This window comes from Salmo salar, chromosome ssa09 (genome assembly GCF_905237065.1).
Source record: "Salmo salar chromosome ssa09, Ssal_v3.1, whole genome shotgun sequence".
Taxonomy (NCBI): Eukaryota; Metazoa; Chordata; class Actinopteri; order Salmoniformes; family Salmonidae; genus Salmo; species Salmo salar.
The window spans coordinates 119,185,106-119,197,622 of NC_059450.1; the positions used below are offsets into that span (position 1 = coordinate 119,185,106).

At 44.1% G+C, this 12,517-nt stretch overlaps 1 protein-coding gene across 3 annotated transcripts in view; it reads left to right on the forward strand.

The window, feature by feature from the left end:
• exoc3l2b (exocyst complex component 3-like 2b) overlaps positions 1–6,613 on the forward strand; it is a 34,653-nt gene extending 28,040 nt beyond the window's left edge. For all 3 annotated transcript variants that reach the window (XM_014214078.2, XM_014214077.2, XM_045724409.1), the window contains exons 10-13: positions 938–1,060; positions 1,281–1,436; positions 2,396–2,517; positions 5,239–6,613. In XM_014214078.2, coding sequence (XP_014069553.1) covers positions 938–1,060; positions 1,281–1,436; positions 2,396–2,517; positions 5,239–5,521 — 684 coding nt within the window. In that variant the 3' untranslated portion in view covers positions 5,522–6,613. The remainder of the gene's footprint in view (positions 1–937; positions 1,061–1,280; positions 1,437–2,395; positions 2,518–5,238) is intronic.
• The last annotated feature ends 5,904 nt before the right edge of the window (positions 6,614–12,517 follow it).

Genomic DNA, 12,517 nt, shown 5'->3' on the forward strand with positions numbered 1-12,517 from the left:
TTATTTTCCCTAACCCCTAACCATAAACCTAACCCTAACTTTAACCCCTAACCCTATACCCTAAACCTAACCCCTAACCCCAATTCTTACCCTAACCCTAATTCTTACTCTAACCCCTAAACCTAACCCCTAAACCTAACCCCTAAACCTAAAATAGCCTTTTTTTACAAGTGAGGACTGTACTCACTTCTCTGAATTTTAGTTGGTTTACTATTCTGATGATCACTTCTGGTACTCACAAGTATAGTGAAACGTTTACACACACACACACACACACACACACACACACACACACACACACACACACACACACACACACACACACACACACACACACACACACACACACATACACACACACACACACACACGCGCCCTCAAGCGTCCCTCTGTCTGCCATGTGTCCCAGAATATAAAGTACATCTTATCACTGGTCTCCACATGGCTTGCCCTCAAAGTTCTCAGGGATGTGCTGAAGAACTGAGGCCCTAAAATAGCCGCTCCAATGTGACAAACATGGTTAAATAAGATTAGATTGGCGGCATGCCACATAGTTACTGGCAGGCTGTGCAGTTCCGCTCCTCTTCAGTAGCCGCCATAGAGACGGGCATTGCCAGTCGTCCAGGGGCACAGAGCCGCATGTCGCATCCTCTTGATTGAGCTGGGGCTTTTTATGCTGTTGTCGTTGGGTAGGAAGTCACAATCTGTGAAATTATTGGTCTAAACGGCCCACACATCCTCATAGGAAGACATAAACTCAGTCGGGTGATTCAGTTAGCGATAAAACACGGATCTGACTCAGGTGACATGGACGTCTCCACATCCACATCTCTCTGTCTCCCTCCCTCCCTTCCTTGTCTTCTTCATTCTCTCACCATTTTCCTGTCTCTCTCTCTCTCTCGCTCACTCACATTTTCCCTCTCCTGGCCATATTTAGCCCTTCTTTGAGAAGCTGGTGAAGAGGAAGTGGCTGAACAACACAGAGACCTATGAGCAAATCGAGTCCCACATTAAGGAACACTTCAAGAAGTTCCGCAGGGTGGACAGCCCACCCTATCAGGTACATGGCAGAGACAAAGCAAGTATGAGCCATGTAAACATGGGGAGGCGCTAAGGTCCTCAGGCACAATGTCACAATGTGCACTAATAACTCAAAGATATTTGACTGGTTTTAATTCTAAGCAATGAAAAAAGCAGTGACTGTTCAGGAGAAAACGTTTTTTTTTGTTGATGGACTGAATGGATGATTGATTGATTGTATCTTTTCCTTGTTCTCCCAGGTCCTGGTGGGAGAGGTGCATAGACGGGTTTTGATGGAATACCTGCGCTCCCTCATGAGGGGGAGGATCATCTGCACGTCCCTCAGAATGAGGAAGAGGATGGCTGGACGACTGCGCGACGAGGGCAAGCAGGTCAAAGTGCTCTTCAAAGATCTGGTGAGTCATTCTAGAACAACTATGGTATACTAGAGGACCGTAGTCGGATCAACAGTGCTGCATGTGACATGACGCCACGAACGGTGTGTGGCGTGTGCATGTGTGCATGTGTGTGTGTTTGTTTGCACTCATGAGTGTGTGCTCATTAATCACGTTTGACTGGTATGTGGCCTGTCTGTGAGAGTTACTGAAACAACTCTGGATGAGTTCAAACAAAGGAGACGTAAAAAAAAAGGTATTTGTCCTCTGGAGAGGGGTTAAAAAAAAGAGAAGAAAGAATGGCTACTGTAGCCTAGATAGAGATGTATGACCATGCAGGCCGTTTGCACAAGGGGGCAATCACCTCACCCTTCACCCCAGCCCACTCCCTATCCTTCCCTCTGTGGCGTCCGCCCCTTTCTCCAGATAAAACATCCATTTGTCACCTCTCTGGACAACAGGATAGCGTTGTTTACAGACGAGTGGTCTGGCATCCTGCCCTGGGCTTTAGAAGCCCTGACAAGCCTTTGGGGTCGAGTGGAGGACCAGAATGAACCTCTGGTCGGCCACACGGTTTAGTCCTCTCAGAATAACAGGGTCACTTTGATGCTCAGGTAATTGAGTTTGCATGCTCAATACTGTCGCTGTACTTTTAACCTTGGTGTTTTGGGTCTATGTTATCTGATGGTTCCCTCCGGTCAAACAAATGCGTGAACATCATCAATCTAGTTGTAACCATTAAGGCTTGAAATCACTTAATCTAGTTCTGGGTTTGAGCCGTTGCCAAGGTAGTAGACTCAAAGGCATTGAGTCGGAAAATAGCCTGTTGACCTGTCATGAGCAGCAGAACTAGTTGAACATGAATAGTCCTGTTAGATTGTTGTATCCTCATTTGTGCTGTTTAGAGGATCTGTTCTGATCACACCACTCTCGCTCTCTCTCCCTCTCTTTCTCTCTCTTTCTCTCTCTCTCCCCTTTAGGAATCTTCCTCCTCCTGGCTAGACAGTGCTATCCCACACCTCTCTGAGATCATCCTCCTGGAAGACATCCCCTCCATCCAAATGGAGGTGGGGGTCCTGGTGAGGGAGTTCCCAGACATTCGGTAAGGAGCACGAGAGGCAGTGATCATCTATGCAGAATGATAGCCATATTTTCAGAACTTCCATCGAGCCACATGAGCGTCAACATTTCCAAAAGCTTAGGTGGACTGAAACACCCCAAAAGCAAACATGGCTACTGCTCTGCATTGATTGTGGATGGCAAATGGGGGACTTGTTAAAAGCAAACAAGAGCTGAGTCGCTTCCTTATTTTTATGGGGAGCTTTTTGGCCGTCACTGGCACACATTAAAGGGTGGGGTGGGGGGGGGGGGGGGGTTTGTCCGTTTGTCCGTCTCGGGGTCCTGGGCAAAAACAAAGCAAAAACACGGACTTCCTGCTCAGGCGGGACATGGTGGCTGTGCAGCATAACCTGGCGTGGGCAGGTTACGTGTCCCGTAGGAACACACATGCGTGAGGAGGCAGTCCTCAATGGAATCTTTTCTCTAAATTAAGATTTGTCTCCATCCTTAACTCATAACAGACTCGCATGTATTGTTTGGAATCTTGACTTGGATCTGGAGAATGCTAACCATTGACAGAAACTATACCGTACAATCCTTGACTTAATTGCATCAAGTATGAAAAATCCCTCTGTAAAGTACACACCTAATGCTTGCAACTGTGCCAGGCATTGACACTTCAGAGCCTCGTACTATCCTATACACTATGTAGAATAATACCCTCATTGGTTTTATGACATAATTTGCTCCAAATACCAATTGCAATCAACTGGTTGCATGTAACTTCTAGTTAATCCTCTGGGAGTAGCTAACAGAAAAATAAGGTTCAAATTCAAAACAAGTCAAGTTTCTCGGAAGCCAAGCTGCCCACCACTTTATGTATTATTTTTGGTGATAATCGCTGGTCGTGGTGGGAAGTGAGTTTGGGCTCCATCATCAAAATCAAATCAATGTTATTGGTCACATACACATATTTTGCAGATGCTCTCGCGGGTGTAGAGAAATGCTTATGTTCCCAGCTTCAGCAGTGCAGTAATACCTAACAATTAAAAACAACGCACGCAAATCACTTTTTTTTTAAAGAAAGGAATTCATAAATATTAGAACGAGCAGTGTCAGAGTCCGGAATATAAATATATATGTATATGATAGTGTTTGTAGACATTATGGACAGTATATGAATAGAAAAGGTGTGTACAGCAGTATATAGGATGAGCCTTGACTAGAATACAGTATATACATATGAAGTGGGTAAAACAGTATGAAAATATTATTAAAGTGACCAGCGTTCAAAGACTGTGTACATAGGGCAGCAGTCTCTAACATGCAGGGTTGAGTACCGGGTGGTAGCCGGCTAGTAACTGTGACTAAAGTTCAGGGCAGGGTACTGGGTGGAGGCCGGCTAGTGGTGACTATTTAACAGTCTGATGGCCTGGAGATAGAAGCTGTTTTTCTGTCACTCGGTCCCAGCTTTGAAGCACCTGTACTGTCTCCGCTTTCTAGATGGGGGTGAACAGGCCGTGACTCGGGTGGCTGAGGTCCTTGTTGATCTTCTTGGCCTTCCTGTGACACCTGGTTTTGTAGATGTCCTGGAAGGCAGGCAGTGTTCCCCCAGTGATGAGTTGGGCTGACCGTGCCACCCTCTGGAGAACCCTGTGGTTGCGGACGGTGTCCACAATTAGCTCCTTTGTTTTGTTGATGTTGAGGGAAGGGTTATTTTCCTGGCATCACACCGCCAGGACCCTCACCTCCTCCCTGTAGGCTGTCTCGTCGTTGTTGGCAATCAGGCTCACCACTTTTGTGTCGTCTGCAAACTTGATGGTTGACTTGGGGATGTGCATGGCCACGCAGTCATGGGTGAACAGGGAGTACAGGAAGGGCTGAGCATTCACCCTTGTGGGGCCCCCGTGTTGAGGATCGGCGTAGCGGATGTGTTGTTGCCTACCTTCACCACCTGGGGTTGGCCCGTCAGGAAGTCCAGGATCCAGTTGCACAGGGCAGGTTTCAGACCCAGGGCCCCAAGCTTAGTGTTGAGCTTAGAGGGCACTATGGTGTTGAAGGCTGAGCTGTAGTTAATGAACAGCATTCTTACATAGGTATTCCAATTGTCCAGATAGGATAGGTCAGTGTTTAATACAATGGCAATTGCGTCATCCATGGATCTGTTGGGGCGGTATGTAAATTGGTGTGGGTCTAGGGTGTAAGGTAAGGTGGAGTTATTACTATCCCAGGGCTAGGGCTGCTGTTAGTGTTTATGGCTGGTTGTCATTCAGCCTCGTGCTGCTGCTCAGCCCATGTCGCCACAGAGAGGAAGTGGCTTCAGAGCCGCTCCTACTTGCCCGCAGGGAGATTTCCAGAGGCCAAGGTGTTGATTCGAAGGCCAGTCAGGCACCCTCAAACAGGGACAGATGTTTTACCCATTTTGTGTGTGTGTTTGTATATAAGTGTGTGACAGAACCATTTGGGAATGTTCTCTAACTAACTGTATTTTGCTAACTATTTTGTCCAACTTTCCATGTTCCTTAGTGACTTGCCTCAGGGCTGACTGCCTTCACAATATTTTGATGATTCTCTTTATTCCTACCCATATCATGTCCTTGTGATGGTTGACTCTGCCAGTGCAGTGATGCAAGATACACTCTTTTCAAAATAAACTCAATCAAGGCTTTATTGGCTAGATGTGGCCTATATGACATCTTTGTTGCATGTCAATTTTTATTAGTATGAACTAGACTGAGCCCTCTCTCTCCTCCTCTGTTTGCAGGAAGAAACATGTGTCGGCCATCTTGAACATCCGCGGGATGACTCGGCAGACGGAGCGCCAGGAGATCCTGAACATCGTGAAGGACATTGAGAACAGTGACACCCTGACGCGGCTGTCCCGCGACCGCGCCCTCTTCTCCGAGGTGCCCGTCACATCCGAGGTGCACTGCCTGAACTTGGGCCTGAGCCGTATCGCCCTCACCGCCACCTCCTGCTTCTCCAGCCTGAGACGGCGGCGTACCAAGAGAGGCCCGGTCAGAGAGGCATACGACGACATGCTCTAACTGCTCTGGAAACATTCTGATGACTCAAGCAGACAGACAGCAGTTCAACAGCAAGTCACAATGGAGCTCGTTGTCAAGTTCTGCACATGGTGGCGATACCAGGGGCGGACAGCACAACACATTGAGGAAGTGGAACAACACATGGAAAGAATAGCCACGTTGTGACCTTTCACCTTTCACAGCCACCTTGATAAAGAAAGTGTAATGACTGTTTCCATTGTGAGCGATATGCCTAGTCCTTGCAAGACTGGGAAAGAGCTTTCATAAGTGCAACCATACGGAGAAAAATATAAAAATACCCATTTAAGAGGACTTTTGGACTTGAATCCCTGTGGGTTGTTGGCATTGATTCCTTTTGACAAAGGGCAGTGGAAAGAGGCACAAGCAACCTATTGGAGAAGATTCTTAATACTGCACCTAGGTGACTATGAGGGTTAGATAGGAACTATGGTTTAAATCAGTTCCACTGATCAAGAGCACTCTTTGGAATAAATCAAAATGTCACATACAATCCCATAACGTGCTGACATTGATATGGGTAAGGTTGGAGTCTGTTTTGTAGTTGCACATGATAAAAGCTCGATCTAAAGGTACTACACCATTTTTATTATCTGTCATCTCTGTGGTGATTTTCATTGTATTTAAAATAATGATTCATAGTTTATTTTCATTTTGTGATATACAGTATATGGGGTAATGTATGTTGAGCAACTCAAGAGATGATTGAAGCCTGTGTGAATGGATGAAATCATAACTGCCTATTTATGTACCAACCAATGAACTTATTTATTGTAGTGTGGTTTGAGTGTCTTGTAATCAATGTCAAACTGTAAATCCCAGTCAAATTAATGTATGATCATTCCAAGCTTGTTTTTTTTCTCCGGGTTTTCTCAAATGCTGAGACCCTGACTAAAATAATCCGACAGCCATCATTGAAGATTAAGATAAAGATTATTTTCAGCTGTGTACTTTTACCTATGTCAATTAAACAATGAATAATTACTATTCTTCATGATTGTTGACAACATAGATATTCTATTCCTCAGATAATTAGGCTGATACTTGCACTTTTAATAAAAAAAAAAAAATCTGCCTCATTTTTTATTTTTTTAAATCAACAAGCAGACATTTTGGACTGAGACTTCTTCAACTGTTCTTTGGTCACACACTGATTTAAAACGTTTCATCTGTTCACCTGATGTTCCATAATTGAACAGCTGGATGTAATAATCTATCTGCTTTGAAATCGGACATAAATCATCTAATTAAATGAGAATTAACGACAACAGAGATCCAATATTTTGGCTTCGTTTTAAATTACCATTAACGATGGGATATTGATGGGACCTCGCTCCCAAATCATCTCTGTGTTTTGAAGGGCCTGTTGTTAACTTTCCTTTAATTAATTGATGAGAGAGGGTTAAACCAATCATGTAACGTTTTGACAGAGCTGAGCTGACAACTCCAGGGTAACCAACCTGAATGGAAAACAAGGTTCGCAAACAGATCTTACCATGCGCTGTCTGGATGGAGTAATCTGGCATGGCTGTTTTCTGGCCCCTAACTACAGGGTCACAACGCTACAGCACAACTGTTGTGTGTAGGTCTACATCTATTTGTGTTTTACAATGCTATTTCTTTCTGTTTTGTTTTCCACCCATCCACCCAATGCGTCTTGGCAAAGAGTCCCTCTCTCATTACTCAGGGATGTTAGTGAGACGAGACTCAAGCTTGGTTTCTGAAGGAAAACAGCAGGGTGGGTGCATGGGGGTAGGTTGTGTATTTGGGCAATGTGGAAAAAGTGGTTGGTCAGTTATATAGGACTTCTAATGATGCTTACAGAGAAGCTTATTTTTCCGCAAAGAGTTTTGCTGTTGTCCAACTAGGTTGATAACTAATGTTTAGTTGAGACAAATTTACACCACTCAGTGGGAAGAAACTTCCTGTAGTCGTTTTTTCCCAATAATCTTTTCTTTGACACTTTCATGTAAGGTAACAACAGTAATTTACCACAACAACAAAAACAACCATAAGAGTCCGCAGTGTCTGAGAAATGAAGGCAATTCCATGTGAGAAATTGCCAAGAAACTGAAGATCTCGTACAATGCTGTGTACTACTGCCTTCACAGAACAGCGCAAACTGTCTCTAACCAGAATGGGAAGAGGAGTGGGAGGCCCCGGTGCACAACTGAGCAAGAGGACAAGTACATTAGAGTGTCTAGTTTGAGAAGCAGACGCCTCACAAGTCCTCAACTGGCAGCTTCATTAAGTAGTACCCACAAAGCACCCGTCTCAATGTCAACAGTGAAGAGGCGACTCCGGGATGCTGGCCTTCTATCTTCAGTTTCTTGACAATTTCTCGCATGGAATAGCCTTAATTTCTCAGAACAAGAATAGACTGACAGGTTTCAGAAGAAAGTTATTTGTTTCTGGCCATTTTGAGCCTGTAATCAAACCCACAAATGCTGATGCTCAGATACTCAACTAGTCTAAAGGAGGACAGTTTTATTGCTTCTTTAATTATAACAACAGTTTTCAGCTGTGCTAACACAATTGCAAAAGGGTTTTCAAATTATCAATTAGCCTTTTAAAATGATAAACTTGGATTAGCTAACACAACGTGCTATTGGAAGACAGGGGTGATGGTTGCTGATAATGGGCCTCTGTACGCCTATGTAGATATTCCATTAAAAATCAGCTACAATATTCATTTACAACATTAACAATGTCTACACTGTATTACTGATCAATTTTATGTTATTTTAAATGCCCAAAAAATGTGCTTTTCTTTCAAAAACAAGGACGATTCTAAGTCACCCCAAACTTTTGAATGGTAGAGTATACAGTTGAAGTCGGAAGTTTACATAAACCTTAGCCAAATACATTTAAACTCAGTTTTTCACAATTCCTGACATATAATTCTAGTAAAAATCCCCTGTTTTAGGTCAGTTAGGATCACCACTTTATTTTAAGAATCTGAAATGTCAGAATAATAGTTGAGAGAATGATTTATTTCAGCTTGATTTCTTTCATCAACATTCCCAGTGGGTCAGAAGTTTACATACACTCAATTAGTATTTGGTAGCATTGCCTTTAAATTGTTTAACTTGGGTCAAATGTTTCAGGTAGCCACCCACAAGCTTCCCACAATAAGTTGGGTTAATTTTGGCCCATTCCTCCTGACAGAGCTGGAGTAACTGATTCAGGTTTGTAGGCCTCCTTGCTCGCACATGCTTTTTCATTTCTGCCCACAAATTTTCTATAGGCTTGAGGTCAGGGCTTTGTGATGGCCACTCCAATACCTTGACTTTGTTGTCCTTAAGCCATTTTGACAAAACTTTGGAAGTATGCTTGGGGTCATTGTCTATTTGGAAGACCCATTTGCGACCAAGCTTTAATTTCCTGACTGATGTCTTGAGATGTTGCTTCAATATATTCAATTCATTTTCCTCCTCATGATGCCATCTATTTTGTGAAGTGCACCAGTCCCTCCTGCAGCAAAGCACCCCCACAGCATGATGCTGCCACCCCCGTGCTTCACGGTTGGGATGGTGCTCTTCGGCTTGCAAGCCTCCCCCTTTTTCCTCCAAACATAATTTTTATTTCAAATTTCAAATCAAATTTATTTTTATATAGCCCTTCGTACATCAGCTGATATTCTCAAAGTGCTGTACAGAAACCCAGCCTAAAACCCCAAACAGCAAGCAAAGCATGTGAAAGAAGCACGGTGGCTAGGAAAAACTCCCTAGGAAAAACTCCCTAGAAAGGCCAAAAACCTAGGAAGAAACCTAGAGAGGAACCAGGCTATGAGGGGTGGCCAGTCCTCTTCTGGCTGTGCAGGGTGGATATTATAACAGAACATGGTCAAAATGTTAAAATGTTCATAAATGACCAGCATGGTCAAATAATAATAATCATAGTAGTTGTCGAGGGTGCAACAAGCACGTCCGGTGAACAGGTCAGGGTTCCATAGCCGCAGGCAGAACAGTTGAAACTGGAGCAGCAGCACGGCCAGGTGGACTGGGGACAGCAAGGAGTCATCATACCAGGTAGTCCTGAGGCATGGTCCTAGGGCTCAGGTCCTCCGAGAGAAAGACAGAAAGAGAGAAAGAGAGAATTAGAGAGAGCATATTTAAATACACACAGGACACCGGATAAGACAAGAGAAATACTCCAGATGTAACAGACTGACCCTAGCCCCCGACACATAAACTACTGCAGCATAAATACTGGAGGCTGAGACAGGAGGGATCAGAAGACACTGTGGCCCCATCCGATGATACCCCGGACAGGGCCAAACAGGCAGGATATAACCCCACCCACTTTGCCAAAGCACAGCCCCCACACCACTAGAGGGATGTCTCCAACCACCAACTTACCGTCCTAAGACAAGGCCGAGTATAGCCCACAACGATCTCCGCCATGGCACAACCCAAGGGGGGGGGCGCCAACCCAGACAGGAAGACCACGTCAGTGACTCAACCCACTCAAGTGACGCACCCCTCCCATGGACGGCATGGAAGAACACCAGTAGGCCAGTGACTCAGCCTCTGTAAAAGGGTTAGAGGCAGAGAATCCCAGTGGAAAGAGGGGAACCGGCAAGGCAGAGACAGCAAGGGCGGTTCGTTGCTCCAGCCTTTCCGTTCACCTTCACACTCCTGGGCCAGACTATACTTAATCATAGGACCTACTGAAGAGATAAGTCTTCAGTAAAGACTTAAAGGTTGAGACTGAGTCTGCGTCTCTCACATTGGTAGGCAGACCATTCCATAAAAATGGAGCTCTATAGGAGAAAGCCCTACCTCCAGCCGTTTGCTTAGAAATTCTAGGGACAATTAGGAGGCCTGCGTCTTGTGACCGTAGCGTACGTGTAGGTATGTACGGCAGGACCAAATCGGAAAGATAGGTAGGAGCAAGCCCATGTAATGCTTTGTAGGTTAGCAGTAAAACCTTGAAATCAGCCCTTGCCTTAACAGGAAGCCAGTGTAGGGAGGCTAACACTGGAGTAATATGATCAAATTTTTTGGTTCTAGTCAGGATTCTAGCAGCCGTATTTAGCACTAACTGAAGTTTATTTAGTGCTTTATCCGGGTAGCCGGAAAGTAGAGCATTGCAGTAGTCCAGCCTAGAAGTAACAAAAGCATGGATTAATTTTTCTGCGTCATTTTTGGACAGAAAATTTCTGATTTTTGCAATGTTACGTAGATGGAAAAAAGCTATCCTTGAAACAGTCTTGATATGTTCTTCAAAAGAGAGATCAGGGTCCAGAGTAACGCCGAGGTCCTTCACAGTTTTATTTGAGACGACTGTACAACCATCCAGATTAATTGTCAGATTCAACAGAAGATCTCTTTGTTTCTTGGGACCTAGAACAAGCATCTCTGTTTTGTCCGAGTTTAAAAGTAGAAAGTTTGCAGCCATCCACTTCTTTATGTCTGAAACACAGGCTTCTAGCGAGGGCAATTTTGGGGCTTCACCATGTTTCATTGAAATGTACAGCTGTGTGTCGTCTGCATAGCAGTGAAATTTAACATTATGTTTTCGAATGACATCCCCAAGAGGTAAAATATATAGTGAAAACAATAGTGGTCCTAAAACGGAACCTTGAGGAACACCGAAATTTACAATTGATTTGTCAGAGGACAAACCATTCACAGAGACAAACTGATATCTTTCCGACAGATAAGATCTAAACCAGGCCAGAACTTGTCCATGTAGACCAATTTGGGTTTCCAATCTCTCCAAAAGAATGTGGTGATCGATGGTATCAAAAGCGGCACTAAGATCTAGGAGCACGAGGACAGATGCAGAGCCTCGGTCTGACGTCATTAAAAGGTCATTTACCACCTTCACAAGTGCAGTCTCAGTGCTATGATGGGGTCTAAAACCAGACTGAAGCGTTTCGTATACATTGTTTGTCTTCAGGAAGGCAGTCAGTTGCTGTGCAACAGCTTTTTCTAAAATTTTGGAGAGGAATGGAAGATTCGATATAGGCCGATAGTTTTTTATAATTTCTGGATCAAGATTCGGCTTTTTCAAGAGAGGCTTTATTACTGCCACTTTTAGTGAGCTTGGTACACATCCGGTGGATAGAGAGCCGTTTATTATGTTCAACATAGGAGGGCCAAGCACAGGAAGCAGCTCTTTCAGTAGTTTAGTTGGAATAGGGTCCAGTATGCAGCTTGAGGGTTTGGAGGCCATGATTATTTTCATCATTGCGTCAAGAGATATAGTACTAAAACACTTTAGTATCTCCCTTGATCCTAGGTCCTGGCAGAGTTGTGCAGACTCAGGACAATGGAGCTTTGGAGGAATACCCAGATTTAAAGAGGAGTCTGTAATTTGCTTTCTAATGATCATGATCTTTTCCTCAAAGAAGTTCATAAATTTATTACTGCTGAAGTGAAAGCCATCCTCCATTTGCGAAGGCTGCTTTTTAGTTAGCTTTGCGACAGTATCAAAAAGAAATTTCGGATTGTTCTTATTTTCCTCAATTAAGTTGGAAAAATAGGATGATCGAGCAGCAGTAAGGGCTCTTCGATACTGCACGGTACTGTCTTTCCAAGCTAGTCGGAAGACTTCCAGTTTGGTGTGGCGCCATTTCCGTTCCAATTTTCTGGAAGCTTGCTTCAGAGCTCGTGTATTTTCTGTATACCAGGGAGCTAGTTTCTTATGACAGATGTTTTTAGTTTTTAGGGGTGCAACTGCATCTAGGGTATTGCGCAAGGTTAAATTGAGTTCCTCGGTTAGGTGGTTAACTGATTTTTGTCCTCTGACGTCCTTGGGTAGGCAGAGGCAGTCTGGAAGGGCATCAAGGAATCTTTGGGTTGTCTGAGAATTTATAGCACGACTTTTAATGCTCCTTGGTTGGGGTCTGAGCAGATTATTTGTTGCAATTGCAAACGTAATAAAATGGTGGTCCGATAGTCCAGGATTATGAGGAAAAACATTTAGATCCACAACATTTATTCCATGGGACAAAACTAGGTCCAGAGT